The 17,852-nt window shown below is 36.7% G+C and overlaps 1 protein-coding gene across 19 annotated transcripts in view; it reads left to right on the plus strand.

Moving 5' to 3' along the window:
* Positions 1-17,852, plus strand: part of ROBO2 (roundabout guidance receptor 2) — a 1,092,721-nt gene that overhangs the window by 984,094 nt on the left and 90,775 nt on the right. For all 19 annotated transcript variants that reach the window (XM_021299764.2, XM_021299765.2, XM_065064248.1 and 16 more), the window contains 5 exons: positions 3,992-4,163; positions 10,427-10,632; positions 14,532-14,613; positions 15,294-15,459; positions 17,158-17,324. In XM_021299764.2, coding sequence (XP_021155439.2) covers positions 3,992-4,163; positions 10,427-10,632; positions 14,532-14,613; positions 15,294-15,459; positions 17,158-17,324 — 793 coding nt within the window. The remainder of the gene's footprint in view (positions 1-3,991; positions 4,164-10,426; positions 10,633-14,531; positions 14,614-15,293; positions 15,460-17,157; positions 17,325-17,852) is intronic.

The following is a 17,852-nucleotide window of genomic DNA, read 5'->3' on the forward strand; positions in this document are numbered from 1 at the left end:
CTAACTTCTATAGCTTAATATTCGAGTGTCATGCTGTAACATTTTTTTTACTGCTTTGCTGTATTGTCACTATGTTACAGCAGAAGTCAGGCCTTCTCGCTTTCAACATGCGACTCATGTTATCATGATAAATTTGAACTCTGTAAACTATGTGTCATATTCTCTTTTGCACCTGAGAAACATTTAAAAGGGGCGAGTGGATGCCCAAAGACAGTGCCTTCTGGAGCTCCCTGATGAAGCCTGTTATGGCTATGTCTGTTGATATATCTATGCTGTGTACCATTCTCTGTTGGCTAAACTAGTCTTTTCAGTGCCCTGTGCTAGTTTTTTCCCATACAGTGATGTGTGAGTTAACTCAAGTATCCCCACTGTGCCGTGAAGTACAGGTGTGCCTTTTGTCTAAGCTGGAGGCATTGTGTGTACCTGCTCACTTTAATATGAACTGAATGGCAGATCTCCCTCTCTGCCCCACCTGCTCCTGCTTCACCTTCTCAGGAGGTCAGATAACTGGTCCAGAATGACAGGGCCAAGGCTGACAGCATTTTGTGCTCTGTTCCATTTGTGGCTCACAGAGGTACACTCTTATGAGTGTGTGTATGAGTATAAGCTTAGCCTCCAGTGTGTTTCTTTCAGCATACTATTTGGAGAACTTTAGATCTAGCCTCCATGGATTGCATCCTGGAAAAGCACAGTATGGTGAGTCTCACTAAGGTGAAAATTGTTCCAAGGGGAAAGTTGAAATTAAAGTAGGAAGTACTGATGTGCTAGCAAGCATTTCAAAACTCTTCCTTGTAGAGCATTTTAATAACATGTTAATGTTTTTGTAAAGTGAGCTTATAGTGTCACACTTGAATCTAATAAAGTGGACATCCATCATGCTGTAATAAAGAGAAGAGCTTCTAATTAAAGTAGGACATAATTTGCAGGATTGAAGTCATTTAGCGTAATTGAAAAGTGTTAATACTCTATTTTATCCTCTTCCATTGGTATCACTTCAAGGGTAAAAACATTTTAAGGTGAAAATGCATCTTGTGTCTTTAATTGAATGTTATTACCTACTGATTGTACCATGTTGAAGCTGTTTAATTACAAACCTGGAAAATTAATTACCAGATTGAAAACCAGATCCCTAAGGGTTAGAATGGTCTTTTTTGGCAAATAAATGCAACATAAAAATTGATACCTACATGTTTTATAATCAATGGTTGAAACGTAGCTCAATCTGATTCACTATGTTAATATTCACCCTTATGTTGATCTTAGTTGAGCATCAGTGAAGTAACATAGATCAGTGTTACCATCTCAATATACAACTTGTCAGATTTTGCAATGAGACACCACAGAATAGGTGAGTTTCCACATAACTATATTTCTTTATATAAATATGAAGGGCAGTATTTTGGCCAAATTAGGCATTGTCCACTGAACATACATGACTTTACTCATTTGCTCACCTGGCTATAAGTTGTTGCTGGGCTTTACAACGCTTGCTGCTTCTTCTACTCGAGGAACTGTTTGCGGCACTACTATCAGTGTTCAGAGTAATGTGATGTAGTCATGTTAGCCTACTCCAGTAATTGCAGGGCATTTCTCATTGTAAATCCATTTCTCTATCCTGTGTTTCTGAGCACAACCAGCTGGAAGGGAGCACAGCTCTTCTCTCCTGAGTCAATTTTTGTGCCATCTTGTCCCTAAACAGCTGGTCCTTTGTACCTGGTAGCATTTTCCCCAGAGCCTAGCATAACAGCCAAATGCACCAAGGAAGGACATGTGTAACCTTTAGACTCTCTAGATTAAACTCTTCCTTGAGGGAAATTCAGTGGTATCATGTCAGGGATGACTCTGGTCTCCCTGTTTGCAACCCAGCCTGCCACCATTGTGCCCAGATGAGCAACCCGACAGCTAATTAAAACCAGTGACCTTGTAAAAACATTTCAAAAGCGATTGTAAGAGATTTAGGACAAGTTATAATTCATTGTTACCTGGTCTTTGAAGGGAGGAGTCAGGAGACTGACAAGCTCCTCCTGGAGTGTGGAATATTCATTGGGATGTGGTACCTTCCAAAAACAGATAAGCCCTTGCTGAAGATAAAAAAGAAGGGTAGCCTCCCCTTTCAAATGAAATTATGAATATTCTGGATCTTTTTCCTCATAAGAATTAGGAGCTTGATCCTTTAACTGTCTTTTACATTGTGTTCCTTTTTGCTCTTTGCATACTGAGTGATAAATCGGAGTCGTGCTCATCCATATCACAATTCTCAGCTTTGTCATAAAATTTAGTGGATTTTTCATCATACCCTCATTCAGTAGGTATCTGTGTCAAGCAGGTGCTATTCTGCAAGTTTTAGGGCAATTCAGAAAACATGGCAATTTTTTGAGACGCACTTTGCCCTGTAGCCTGAAATCGTTACAGAATTTTCACACTTTTTTTCTTATTGGATCTGACATGTTTACTGGGTGCATATTGATTTTTGACAAAAAATTTGCTGTGAAAAATTTCTTGAACATTGACATTGAAAAGGGTAAGGGGAAAGACTCACCCTCGGGTGACAGGTAGCCTAGTAGGTTAGTACAGTTATAAGGATACTTGAAGTGTTGCATCTTATTTAAAGCATACCTCTCTCATTTTATTGCCAAAACCAGAGAGATAAAGGTGTGAGTTTCACTTCAAAGAATTTTTTTAAATCCAAGTTTGTTGCTTGTCAGTTGTAAATATTTTTTTTGTAAACCATTAAGGTCTACTGCAGAAGAAGCCGATCTACAGAAAATTGGTTTAATACCCTACTGTACAATTTTCTTTTTAGTCCATATAGACAAGTTTAAAAGTTAGTATGGAGTCATCATTAGAAGGCACAGCAGAGCTATACAGATCTGCAGTAATTACTGAAAGCTTATCACAGCATGTTAACAGTGTGTTGGGATATTCCTGATACAAACAATTGTACTTTTCAGAGGGGCATGTTGTGTTGACATATAGGACAGACTGGAATTACTGTTGTTTAATTATTTTTTATTCTGCTCCCCTGTCTGTCTCATTGGGCAATGCTGCTGACCTTTCTGCTCACATTGCCATTGCCTCCCTTTTTATTCACATCAAGAGCTATGCCAAATGGTGTAACTTTTTCCTTGAAAATGTAGCCCTCACCACTAAAAGCTTTTCCGTTTGCTTCTGTATTATTGATTCATTCAGCCCTTCATCATATGCAGTGACTGCTGTATCCATTCCACTTATTCATATCGACATCTCTTTTTTCTCCAATTCAGCCCGAAGGCAAAAGCTAATCTCCCTGTTTCATGCTAACTGATGTCTTATCCTACATTAAATTATTTTTTTGTCTCTGATGATTTCCACATCAGATTTATACCATTTCTCTTCACCCTCAAGGCTCCATGCTGCTTTTCTCCTTTGGTATATCTCAGTTTTAATTTTCTTTTACTTCTTCTTTAAGATTTCATGCTCTGCCAGCTTCTCCTACTTTATGACCTGTTTGTATCTTCCTCCCAGCTTTCCATCTGTGCCACACTCTTACTTTCTTCTTTACCTAGAATATATTCACAGCCAAACAATAGTGCTATGCTCCCTCAAGTCTCCAGGATTCAATTCTTTCAGCTAGTTTTGTAATGTTTACTGTAGTGTTGTGTTCTCCTGGTTTGACAGCCAACTAAGTATATTATTACAATTAAATTCAGAAGGAAGATGAATGTGTCACAAATACAAATCACGCAAGTGTGATTGTTGGAAAATTTCTCCTCGCCTAGAGCCCCAGCCAGAATACACCACTGTGTGCTGTCAAAGGGCTGTTTCTAATACAAACTGCGATTTGCCCAAGGCAGGGAAAGCTAGCTCTATGTGTTCATAAAGTCATAACCACACTTACCTTTTTCTTCTAGTTTATATATAGTTCTTTTAAAGAAAAATCATTGTGTATCTAGCTGAGGGATAAGTAGTGCTTTTATGTTTTGAATTGATGTGAGATGAATTGTCTTTGCAGAACCTACTCTTCCCAAACCAGCCTCTCCAACCCAACAGCAGGTATTCAGTGTCACCAACTGGAGACCTCACTATCACCAACATTCAGCGGTCTGATGCAGGCTATTACATTTGTCAAGCGCTGACGGTTGCTGGAAGCATTTTAGCAAAGGCTCAGCTGGAGGTTACTGATGGTAAGCTATAGAAATTCCTATTGTTTTTTCATGTCAAAAGTATTTTAAAAGTAGTGTAAATAAAAGTATGTGAGATCATGTAACTCATGCAAGTAAACAGACAATTTCTACAGAAAATACAGTGGGAAAAAAGGTCTCTCTGCAATTCTCTATGGTGTCAAAAAGGCAGCAAAGTCTAGTTTGCCTTTTGCTTTCTTTCTGGAGGTTCCTTAATAATACAAACAGGGTACAAACCAGCTTGGAATAGGATTGGTGAGAAAACAAGTTTCTCCGTTCACTAGGGCTAAGATAAGACTGAAAAAAAATATGAGGAATGAATAGGTTGTGATTAAAGCAGTGAACTGGGCTGTAGAAAAATCAGGATCAATTCCCATCTCTGTCCCATTCTTCAGTATAATCTTAGGCAGCTAGTTTGGGGATGTGTCCTTAATTCAATTAAATCAACACAGTTGCCTTGAACTTACTGGAGTACTGTTGGTTTAGAACAGCTGCAATATGTGGCTCTTTTAGTTCCTTACATCAGAGCTGTGTTCTAAGAATTTCTCGGTATGTTTAGATGTAAAAAGAGACATGTAAATACTTAGGCAGGGTTTTCAGGAAAGGAAAAGCAGTATATGGTCTGTACTGATGCTTTCCATTTCAAAATTTTGGGTTTGAAAGTTATCCTACCTTGAAGTTTACCTTATTCCATCTACAAACATGGATCCTTTTTGTATGACAGGAATCCCTCTTCATCCCCTTGTGGGTAGAAGGCAGTTTTCATCCTTCAATGTTAGTGAAGAAAACAACAGAATTCCTCTTGTACTAGGAGACTGTGGCATTCCCCGGCATCATTATTCCTTATCTTAACTGACTCATTAAATATCTCCTGACAGACTTTGATGAATTTTTGCCATTAAAACTGTTGTTATATGCAGAGGTCTACTTTTAGTGTTCCCTTAGAGACCTGCCTGCACCATGAAAGTTTGAAAAGATGTCTATTTCTGAATAATCTGGCTCTTCACAAGAGCATATTCATCACAAGTGACAGGTAGAGAGATTCAGGCGCATGTTATAGAGGTTTGAGCATTAATTTGATGCCTTTTCTTTGTTTTCCAAAAGCTGTCTATATTTTTATGACAAGGGAAGATAATTTCTGCCTTATCCTTGCATCTTTACAAGCATATTGCTTTTCTGTAAAGTAGTTTTTGGAAACCTTTGCTCTGCAGGCTCTTTAGGTCCTCTCTCTCATGGTCTATGACAAAATGATGCATTTTCATTCAATTCAAATTTAAATGTAGATTAAAAAGTCATTTAAAATTAATGGAAAGGCAGTATTTTTTAATATCTGTCCATAGCGTTGCCTGATTCAGTGCCATGACTGTGATTGGAATAAATAGGACACACAAATATTGGCTAAGAGGACATTGAGCTGTTAATGGTTGCACCTGCTGATGCTGTACAGATTTACTGCAACAGGGGCCGAGAGGATCAAATGAGGTTCAAGGATATTAGTGATGAGAAATTCTTCCTCTTGACAGATAAGGCCTGTGGTCCATCTTTATCTATTTCTTGTGTGGGAGGAAAAAAAATAATAAATCCTGATGACCTCTTTGGAATTTTCATTAGTTGGTTTAACAAGTCAACAGAAAGCTCTCGGTGTCCCTGCTAAAATGCAAACCCAACTACAATTAATTCTGATTGAGGGCAGTGTGCATTCCACATTGCTAGAGAAAGCATTAGCTGGTGGCTTTGCTGCTCAAGGAATGCAAGGCCTGCATTCCTCAAACACTTCCCAGAACCCACTATCAGCATGGTCATTGTGAAATAACACAAGGTAACTTTATAGAAATACTGAATCATCCTGGAATGAAAGGAAAGGTGAGGTCAGGAGAAAAGTGCCACAACAATATTGCAGAACTGAGATTATATAAATAAATGTACTGCTAGATCACAGGTATTTTTTAATTACTTGCAGTTAGGAAGTTGACCATACATGTCAGTTCTGGTTGATGCTGACAGAAGTTATGGAAGCTATTGATTTTTGTCAGAGGGGAAATCTAATGTAATGGTTTAAAAATGTAATAAAATATGAACACTGTACATGCTAGCTACATACTTAAGCATTAGTGTTCTAGTTTTTGGCTGGTGATTTCAGTTTTACTTCATAGCCCAGAATTTTTCTGTTTGGTTAATGATTTAATAATAGTGGTGAGCCATCTTTTTCATTTTGAGCACATTTTTGTTTGATCCAGAGTAATTTAGATCCAATTGAAGTTCCAATACAGAATGAAAACATATGTCATGTGCAGAAAAACAAGTGCTTAATTATACCATATATAGCAGTGTTTCGGTTGTTACATTTTTGCACTTACAAGTCTTTACTGGAAATATTTTTAACTCAAGTGTTCACATGAGAAAAGATTACTATCTGTGATGAAATGTGCTGAGCTGAGTGATAATTTTGCTGATTATGGACTGTGCGAAGAACCTTCAGTGGATTTGAAATTCAAATCTTGTATTTTCTTGAAAGGCTATCATATCATCCACTGTCCAATGCACATCTGGAAGAGCAAAATAATTCTAAAAATTGACACAGTCCTAGCAATCCTTTCAAACTCAAGAAGTGAATATGCATCTCACAGTCTTAAAATGACAGATCATGAAAATAAACCAAATGCTTCCAACTATGTCTGCGATCAAGATAAAAATTATAGTTTACAGTTAGTAATGTCTTCCATAAATTTATCGATTATGCATAGAGTATTTTGGAGAAGATATCAGTTTCTCCTGATAGAGTCATTATTTATATTATTAATAAAAGTGTTGACCACTGCGTGCTCCTTTGTAGGATCGGTCTACCAATGCTAGTTTTCCCAGCCATTGCGGTATAGGATGAGTAATGGAATGGAGGAGCAAGCTTAACCTCCCCCAGTGGATTTCAATGTAAGAATGAAATGTTTTAGGATATTAAAAAGATCAGATTTCTGGTCTCTTGAATGAAAGTGAAAGGCTGGACCTATAAGAAGAATTAAGAACAGATGTTAAAATAAAATAAAAAAAAAAAAAAAGAGAAGAAGTTGGCAGCGTACCTCAACAGCTCCCTCTCCATTGATTTGGCATAGACATGTTAGGCATTTTTCCCAAACTCCTCTGCAATTTTTTGACTATAGGTCTATTGAATACTCAGGGATATGTCTCTCTCAAATCCTCCTGGAAGAATTTAATATCACTCACAGTTTACTTTTCTGCAAATCTGGCCACCATGATTCCTGACCCTGATCAAATGTATATTCCATGTTTTATAGCAAGTGTAACAGTTTCAAATAGGACAGATTCAGATCAACTTCTCAATCTCCTGGGAAGCTCTTCCACAAAAAAAAAACAGAGGAAGGAGTGGTCTCTGCTTTTCCACCTCTCAGGAGAGCACCCTGCCTTATACAACTGTTCGTAATGAGAATTTCATGACATGTGTCTGATTTTCCCTATTAATTCAACAGGAAAACTTTTGACATGTTGATTTTGGAAGTGCTGAGGGCTTCATTTTGTCATTCTCTTATTTTAATTTCCTGTTGTAATTCGACCAAATTCCACACAAATTTAAACATGGTTTCAGTTGATTCAAATTGCATTTGTAGTATATAAACTGTTCATTAACAAAAATAATTTGTTCTTTTCTGATACTCTGCTCAAAATTTAAGCTGCTTTTTGTCACAAAAGGAACCTGGTAATTTTTCAGCTACCAGAATATGTGAATATATGGCGCTGACAAATAGTCTTAAAAACAGTTTGTTATTATTTTAGACACAAAAAATATTTCTGTAGAATTGACATAAGCATTTCCTTCTAGGAGAAAACAGCACAAAATTTATATAAAAAAATTAAATGTTATAAAAGCAACAGACAAGCCCCCAACCTTTTGTGGTTACTATGTTGTTATCTCTGTTCTTTAGAATACTTACAATGTAACTGTTTAAACCTTTGACCAAGTTTTGCATCCTTATACTGGAGACCTATGTAGTAGGAATACAAACACATATACATGTTTTAGAGAAGATTTACAAGTCATAGTTGTGAAGACAATACAGTCCTTCACAGATCAGTGGAAACCCTAAGTGTTCATTTAACCTTTAGCCTCAGTGTCATGGAAACCTGTAGTGGTCTTTCACCCATAACACCCTTGAAAATGAAGATTCCTTCTGGGCAGGAGACTTTCAATTACACTATTGATCAGAGCTCTTTAAAGGATTATGAGCTCCTCATTTGGGCTGTAAAAAAAAACTAATTACAAGCCGAAGAACAGTATCTGTAATGCACTAGGTTTTGAAAATACCTACATTGCTACACATGTGAAAGGTAGTTAGATGAAGCAAATAACTGCAACAGAATAGTTAGCAACTTAAGTAATTATTTTTCATTAGTTCTTAGCTACCTAGAAAACTGGGATTTGCTGTTTTACATTAAATCTAAATGAAAATTTGCACAGCTAAGTTTTTATTTGAATATATTCATGCTGAAGGTATGCTTATAGTACATATGAGCTGAGATCAATTCTTATTTCACCAAATGGCTGAACTGTGTAGTCGTAAGGAACCTTAATGAGATCAAAAATTTCACATCAAAGTGAAAATCCTTTACAATTTCTCTTTTATTTTAATATAGTGTTCCCTGTCCTGCCTCTGCATTCAGCAGGTTATATTGCAGAATTTCCAAAAAAGCTTTCACATTTTGGTCTTAAAGATAATCTATATTGGCTTTCTCCTTTCAGTTTCAATTTCAATAAATGTGATTAACTCACACTCCAAGGTGCTGCTAATACTAATGATTCTACCATTCAAGTATCTTGTTAAGAAGGTAGTTAAAATTTTTGCAACGTTACAATTTCATAAACAAAGATTTTAGGTATAAAATCTACCACTAATATCTCCCTAATATTCTTTTTAATTTATTAAATCGTGTAATGAAAGCGCTTTGGGTCTGTTAAAGGTTCCAGAGATTTGCATCTCGAACAGCTCAAATACAACAGAAACCATATTGCTTCATAGTCATTTATTTTCACTTTGTTGTTAGAGTTAGGCGTTGTGTATGGACTGTGATTAAACAGATTCTCCGCTAGAATAAATGATTCAAACTCAGTTGGCATCAGTGGAGGCAGGCTAACTTACCCTGGTTTAGGATCTAATCCTGTCTGTTACAATATTTAATGCCACTCATTTAATTTTTTAGTTGTTCAAAGATTTGATAGGGTAGCAGTATGGCAGGTAAATATATAAAAATGAACTCTCAGTTCTGTTATGCTGACCTTATGCAGGAGTCATAGCCTCATTTATGTTCAAGTATTTCACATTCATGTTGTATAAACACATTCTTTAGAAACAAAGGGTTATGTTTTGCTGCTTAACAGATGACTCAGAGAATAGGTTCAACAGCAGAGTTATTTATGACAAATTGGTCTTCCAAGAAAAGCGAACATGAGCATTTTACCTCATCTTCAAGATATCCCACTGGTCATGGAATGAGGTTTATGTGCAGCCATGCACTTGCTTACTGGTTACAGAGTCCTTTAAGCAGCATTTCAAGCATGCAAATGTAAATTATTAGAGTAAAAAAAAAGAGTTCATGGATTTAAGAGGTGATGAAATGATTTGATAAGTAAGCTGTTACATGGCTTGATCGAGTTTGAACTTTCCTACACTAGGAAAAGAGGTACAGTAATTTAGATCACTCAGATTATAAAAATGCGTTGTATTATTGTTAGATACTTTTGCACACAAAATCTTGCAAGTTGAGCATGCATGGGGTATAGGGCTGGTACCCAGGCTAGAATGGCTACAGTGTTTCACCTTGCACAGTAACAGATTTTCTGTTTTAGGCCCTAAATCAAGTAACCAATTAAGCACATTTTGATGTGACATTAAATAGATGCTTTAAGTGCTTTCCTAAATTGGAAGAAATAGCAGAGATTTACCTCAGTTCTTTTCTGAATCAAGGTCTCGATTTTCATCCTGTCTTAATCAAATGAGTCTGATGATCTTTGCTAACAGAAGTTTGTATATCTAGGTGTTATCTTGTGGTGGTGAAATAAAATTCTTATAAAAGTACTTTTCAAATATACCAGTTAATTACTGACATGTATCTGTGGATCATCCAAAAATGATGGGTTTTAGCCCTTTAGAGGTTAACTTAAGCCAGTCTTGTTAAAATTGGTGCTGTGTCAAGCAAAGGGCTAACTGCAGCAGGGGATCGTTGAAGCTGTGGATGCCAATGAGTGTGTCACTGTTTAGTCTTGACAGATAGGCCTCCACCCATCATCCTCCAGGGGCCCATCAATCAGACACTGGCAGTGGATGGGACAGCTTTGCTGAAGTGCAAGGCAACGGGCGACCCCCTTCCTGTCATCAGCTGGTTAAAAGAAGGATTTGCCTTCCCGGCCAGAGACCCTCGAACATCCATACAGGATCAGGGGACACTTCAGATTAAAACTCTGCGGGTGAGTAGCGATAGCAAAACAAGTGCTACCAGTGGAACATTGCTACTTTTGAGTTGCTGCTCTGTGCCTCAAGTGACTCCATTGTCTTGCTGTCTGCTGTCTTCAAAACTAACTTAGTTGTTTTCTTTCCTATGAAATTCTCACCAGTCCCCATTCTATTTCATTCTTTGACATTGTGTAAGGAAGAAGGAGGTGGGGGTGGAAGAAGAACCAAACTCGCATCAGATATTTCTATTAGAATTCCCTAAAAATAGAATTGATATTTAAAATCTTACATGTTGCAATAAAACACAGAAGCTGGGGATGGATAGACACATACAAGGACAGGCCTTTCTTATCTTTTCAGTCAGTTTTATCATAAAGCCATTGGCCTGTTTTCTCTATTAACACACAGAACAGTTCATTTTCAATACCCAGTCATAGTTTTCCAAGGACCTATTGTGCTATCAAGTGATTCTGGAGTTGATCAGGTTTTGGCTGTGCACCATCTCTATCAATGAGTCTTGCCAGTCTTGAGATGGATTGTTTATTCCAATGGTACACTTGCTGGAGGTGTTCCATGAGGCTGTGAATAGGAGAAGACAACTAATACTGTAACATACATACAGTCATATGCAGAGGAATTTCTATTCAAAATGAAATGCCTATCATAAAATTTACATTTTTGACATGAGATAATATGATATCTTAAAAGTGGAAAGAAAGCTTATGAAATTCCTAATAGTATAATGTCAGATTTTGTTGATAAACATTGCATCACTAATCTTTGTTTGGGCTTTTAATTCTTCCGTGTTCAAAGATAAAAATGCATATTTGTTTGTATGAATGCAGACAAGCATGTGTATGGAAAAATAGTAAGGTAAATGTAATTATTTGTCAAGAACTTAGATTATTTCAGAAACCATTTGATTTCATCAGCAGTAATTTATGCATTTGGGTTCACCATTCAAAAAAATGTCAATAAACCTAGCTACTGAGGACAAGACATAAAGTGATTGTAGATGAATTGTTAACTTCCTTGGAACAAAATGGAATTTATTAAAAAATTTATGCTAGCTTTCCTTGAGTAAACAATTTATCCTTCCTCCCTGGGCTGAAGGCAGGTTTAGGCCATGAAGGTTAATGCATTTTTCCTGTAGAGCTGGATTAAAGAGTGCGCTTGAATAGTCAAGATTCCCCAGTAGTGTTAGAAAGCAGCAATTAAAGGTGGAAGCTTAGTGATTTCAAACAAACTTTCAGGCATCAATGATGGGCTTCTGTGGAGTGTCCATGAGGCAGAAGCTCCTGGGATACCTGTCTGCATGCAGCTATGCAAACAATGAAATCGGTTCTGAATCGTGCCAGTGCATTAATCTCGCTGTTAGAGGCACAAAGTCTGTAAACGAAACAAAGAAAAAAATGCTTGCAAGGGGAGAAGGAAACAGCATTAGTAGTGAGTGTGGTTTTGAAAGACATGAAGCTTTTATTGATCCTTAAGTGGCTCATTCACTAGTAACCAATTTTCCTTAAAGGCTCAGAAAGACATTTTTTATAAACCCCTCGATTGCAGTAATGTGTGCTGTTTGACCCAGACTTAAGAACAAAAAACACACACACAACCATAAAACCCAGATTCCTCCTGTACCTTGCAATTTTATGAATTACATATGGATTTAAATCTGGAATGTTTAGCTTTTCTCTCAGGTCTACCTGAGCAAGGACTAGCAACACTTCCTAAGCAAAAAAATATGTCTAAGTACACTTACAAACCCGAGTTCCAAACAAATTAATACTTATCACTCACATGTCCTCAGCCTTCTCTTTTCCTCACAAACAATAATCACTATTGAAAAGTAACTGTCTCTCTCTGTGTAAATCCAATTATTCAGAAGTCTGCAGCAGTCACAGTGGACCGTGGGCCACCGTCATAAACATGAACCTAGAGATTTTTCTGATAAGCCAGTCTTCCCAGCTGGTATGAGTTCCCTTTCAGACAGGTCAACACTGACAGAAAACTCCCTTCTGCTCTCCAGAAGCATACCACCTCAGATTTAGACACCTGCATTAACTGAGGAAGAAAACTGTTTATTTTACTGAATAGCAAAGATTTTTCCATTTACCTTGCCAGTTGCTTTTTCCATTGTATTAAAAAAGAGTATAAATAATTGAATTATTGATACACTGTGTCTGTATCTAATCCATCCACAGTCTGGAAGTAAGATAATTCACCGTAACTTGCAAGAGGCAGCGTATCTCCAGCTTGCTCTCGATGTCGAGTTTGCCTTCTGCAAGTTTCTCTGTTCTGTATACCACATACTTCATTGAGTACGCTATACACTGCCTGTCACGGTAGTACACAAATGAAGTTGAGAACCATAGCCTTAAGAAATTTTCTCCATTATTACATAATGAACAATTATGTATTTAATAAAAGCTTGGAAGAAGCAAAAAAACCCCACACTACTACAGAATGCTATAAGACTCCTCTGGCAAATCTGACTCCTTTGAAGAGTCTTCCTCATTTCATTAGCAGTACCTCAATGTTTTGAGTCTCTGAGCCATTGTCAGAGGGGTTTAATTATTGCTTGTATTTCGTGGAAATAGTATCTCCTAAAATGCAAGTTATGCACTTTTAGACAATTGAACTGGCATTAATTGGTTGCTTCCTGCCCCTAAGAATGGTACGCTGTATCCCAGCATATGTGAAGAAAATACCAACAAAATTCAAACATGACAAAGTTGAGATCAATTAAATTATATATCAACAAGCAATCTAAAGAGAATCTCACTTATTTGCCCTGACATTCTTCTTGAAGAGTGAGGTACAAGCACATTTGCTATAGTGCCAATCTGCATTTAGCAGAACACTCATTACAATTCCTTAAAATCCAATAAAGCTTCTTGGATGCAGTCCTATTTCCGTCATCTGATGGAGAATATAATTCTTCTCCTTTATCACTAGAGTCAGCACTCTCCCTCTTCTGCTTCCATCTCCAGATTGCCATGCTTTATACGTAGCGGTAGGAGGACTGTTCTGTATATTTTGTGCTTTGTAAAGTTACCGTTTTCTGTCCATCTCTGTATTTTTCACTAGTCCTGTCTCAGAAATCTTTAAGTAACAAATAGCAAAACACTTGGCAAATTTTCCAGTAGAACAATTTACACATCAATTAGATTAATGTTGGCAATATCAAAATGGTTTCTCCAAATGAATTTGAAATACATGAACTGGCAAGGGAATTGCAATGGTTTTATACAGATGCACTCTTTTGTTGCTACCAAATTGCCTTACAAACCTGAAATAAAATCCCATGTGAAACAGAAGAAAAGAATGGTGAAGGATCTGATTTAACTTTGCCATTTGAAAATTTATTGGAGGACTGCCTGTGTAGAAAGAACAGCTGTTAAGTCTCAGCAACAATATTGGTATGTGTGGTGGCCTGTATAGAAATGACTTCATCTGTCATAACAGCCTAAGATGATGTAACAGCCCTCCTGGCACTGGAAACTGTATCTCTGGGTCATCATGGGATAAAGAAAGGTGAGAATTTGTCCTCTAAGAAGTTAATTGTCATCATATTGTTACCTGATTTCACCTGCATTTGTTGTAACCAATACAAAGACTGACACTGTCTAAAACATCTATTCTGTAGCACTTACGTGCTGTACTGGTACCATTAAGAATATGAAAATTAGAATTAAGAAAGTATTAGAAGCGAGTAATCTTTTTAGAGTTCTCTAAAAGTAAGCTACCATTAAATGATTGTTTGAAAATATCCAATGCTCTCTAGTCTGGTGTAAAATGTAGGCTAAGTCCTGATTATCAAGAAACATTAAAAAAAAATGGAAAATTAGAGTCAACTCTGTCAGCTGATTCTAAAAGGTTGTTAAAACTGCTCTTAACTGTTTTTCATGCCTAGCTGTCCGATACTGGGACCTACACTTGCGTTGCTACAAGTTCCAGTGGGGAGACATCTTGGAGTGCCGTGCTGGAGGTGACAGGTAAGTGATGGCCAGGGATGTTTTTCAGTTGGCACAAAATGAAAGTGTAGACTATATCAGAGCAGTCTGAGTCAAATAATCCATTCTAGCAATTCTGGAATTGAGATGGAGAAGGTTTAGGAGGGAAGGGTGGGTTACTTTACATGCCTTGCATTTCATTGTTAATATCTTTAAATGCCTGTTGACATTCCAACAATTTGTATTTGTCTCCAGTGACACCAGTATGCTATAAGTCTTCTAAACAGGAGTATTAATGAACTGTAGATTCGTTCAGTAATTGGCTTGGGCAAGAGAACTATTATGCCTACACAGAGTCGTATCAAAGTCCAATGTGCTCTCTGTGAGTACTGGAGTTGATCTGGATATAGGACCTTCTAGCAGATTAGCTTTTGATATTTATGTAAATTTCAGCAAATCTGGGCGTTTTTGTTATTCTTCATTTTCTTTTTTTAAAGAAAAAAGAGTTTTTGAGTTTTGCAGGTTTTTTTGTTTCAGTAGGTACCTGAAGAATGATAGCTCTTCATCCAAAAATATAATATTTACTTAGTTATTTACAGATTAGTAACCTTGGTTATGCTGATTTTGCAGATGTTTGACATGTTTTTCCTTTTAATCTTCTACTTTGATCAGATTTATAAAATCAAGGATAAAAAGTGATTGTGTTGTATTTGCCCTTGCAGAATCCGGTGGAGCAACAGTCAGTAAAAATTATGATATAAATGACCTCCCTGGGCCACCATCCAAACCTCAGGTCACTGATGTTACTAAGAACAGTGTCACCTTGTCATGGCAACCAGGGACCCCTGGAAGCCTACCAGCTAGTGCATATATCATTGAGGCTTTTAGGTATGTGAATTATTCTACTTTCAATCTCCTTCCTTTCTAATTTTGCTTAAAGCCTGCTACCAGCTGTTCTACTGGTATTGTGGTGTTCTTTTGGACTCTACATGTATCATTAGAGGTTCATTAAAAGACTGAACTCCTATGGCAGGCATTGATTTGTAGTTTTTTAATTGATGTTTTTAATTGATCGTTTTTTTTCTAAGTGATTAATTAGACAAGCGTCTAACTATTTCTTCAGGTCAACAGGAACATAACAGGACAATGTACTCATTATTTGTTACTTTCCCCTTAGTCTTGATGATCAGTGAGAGTCTCCTGTGGGAATGCTGCAGGTCAAACCATTTGGGCCAGTTTTATCTTGACCACCGTAGTACAAATTATCTGAAAATAAATGGACAGTCCTGAAGCCTCTCTGCATGTTTTATTTGCTGTTCTTGTTAAATCAGCACTAATTAAAGAGTTAGAACATTTAAAACATCCGTTTTACTGGCTTAGAGAGAATAAAACTTTTAACTGAAAAGGCTGGTGTTAACAATTCAGAATTTCATTCTGCAGTCTGAGGCTGAAGATAATCCAGCTGCTCCCTTGCACACAGCATCATCTAATATGTGGTAGGAAAGAAATCCTGGGCCAAGTATGTCTAATCATGGGCCATACCTCTCACTTGTCAGTAATATATGGTTCGGAATAAAAATGTGCACATTCTTAAATGTTTTTCTTACTTCAGATGTTCAACAAATGACAAAGAATTTAGTTCATCCTTTAATTAAATTCATGCAAGAATTTGTCGAAATCATATGCATGCAAATTTAAGAAGTAATAGCGATAATGCTTCATCCTGCTATGTTAATCTGCAAAGAACGTTACTGAATGTGCAGATTGTTGGTTTTGTTCTGGAACTTGCACTATCCCTTATGCAGTATATGATGAAACAACTAAAACAACATGAAACTATTAGCTTTCCATTTTGTTTTTCCTTTTAATATATTTAAATTTTTTTTTTCTGCTATACAACAAAGCAAAATAAAATCAAATTTTCTTTTTAAACTTTTGTGATACTTCACCCTAGATAAGCTTTAATGGCATCCCATCAATAACTTTAACAAAGGCCAGGGATTTTCATTAAAAGCTGTTTTAACAATCACACTTGAAATCTCTTCATACAGTGGAATGTAATCTAATTATTATAATGTCCCATGGAAAATATAGTGACAGGAAAAATATTAATATACTTTCATTTACAAGCATGTTTTCAGACCTTTTTTTAAAAATTTTGAGCATTAGTTTAGCTCAAGGAGAATACTTTTCTTCCAATGACAATTTATTGGCATAATTTACTTAGCAGTATAGAAAATTATTCTTTTAACAGGATTTTTCTTTTCTAAGGTTTATGTTCAAGAGTGGCCTATTTATCATTCAAATTTACTTTACAGCTTTCCACACTTTCCTTTTGCATATATTTATTTTAGAGACATAGCAAAGGCTTTTGCTTCTATTGAAAGGAGAAATACTTTTGACAGCTGAGTTTTTTTTTTAATCATATCTTGGTGAGTTAACTGAAACAAATCTTTTTATTTTTACTCTGCTTTTACTACTTTTTCCTGTACTTACACTTGACATGTGGTTACTAAAGTAGGTCCTTTCCCTATCTTATTTTTTCCTTCTATTAGTCTATAATCTTCAGCCCTCTTCTCATTGCAGTCAATCCGTGAGCAATAGTTGGCAAACAGTAGCTAACCATGTGAAGACCACTCTCTACACTGTGAGAGGACTGCGCCCCAATACAATCTACCTGTTTATGGTGAGAGCTATCAATTCACAAGGTCTGAGTGATCCCAGCCCTATGTCAGATCCTGTCCGAACACAAGGTAATAGTAATTCTTAAGGCTTATGTACTTGAGCTAAAATGGAAAGAAGGAACTGAATGTTGACCAGTAGGTCAGTCTGGCCATTTGGCTTTAGCACTCTGAGTGAAGGAACCATGAATCGAGCTTAACCAGTAAAGATGAAAATTAGATTAATGTTTGCTGTATCAACTTGAGGATTTGGAGAGACAGATTAGCTCTTCAATCCTTTGTACGTTGTAGACCTTTTGATTTGCAGGTCACTTGGACCTGGTGTGCTCCTTGATGCCCAGCTTCTATTGAAAGCAAACTAAGTTAGGCACCCAAGCTTTTATGAAAAGTGCTCTGAATACCATCCTTTCTTCAGCATCTTTTCTCTCTGTGTTCTTATTTCTCCATTATTATAATAGGGATATACTATAATAAAAAGTGCCTATGACAGACACCGTGATTATAATTAGTTTTAATCAAAAGAATTGCACAAAATATCTGTAGTGTATTGATTAATCTGGTCCAAACTTTAGACAGAGAATTCATGTAAATTAATGCATC

Source organism: Columba livia, chromosome 1 (assembly GCF_036013475.1).
Source record: "Columba livia isolate bColLiv1 breed racing homer chromosome 1, bColLiv1.pat.W.v2, whole genome shotgun sequence".
NCBI lineage: Eukaryota > Metazoa > Chordata > Aves > Columbiformes > Columbidae > Columba > Columba livia.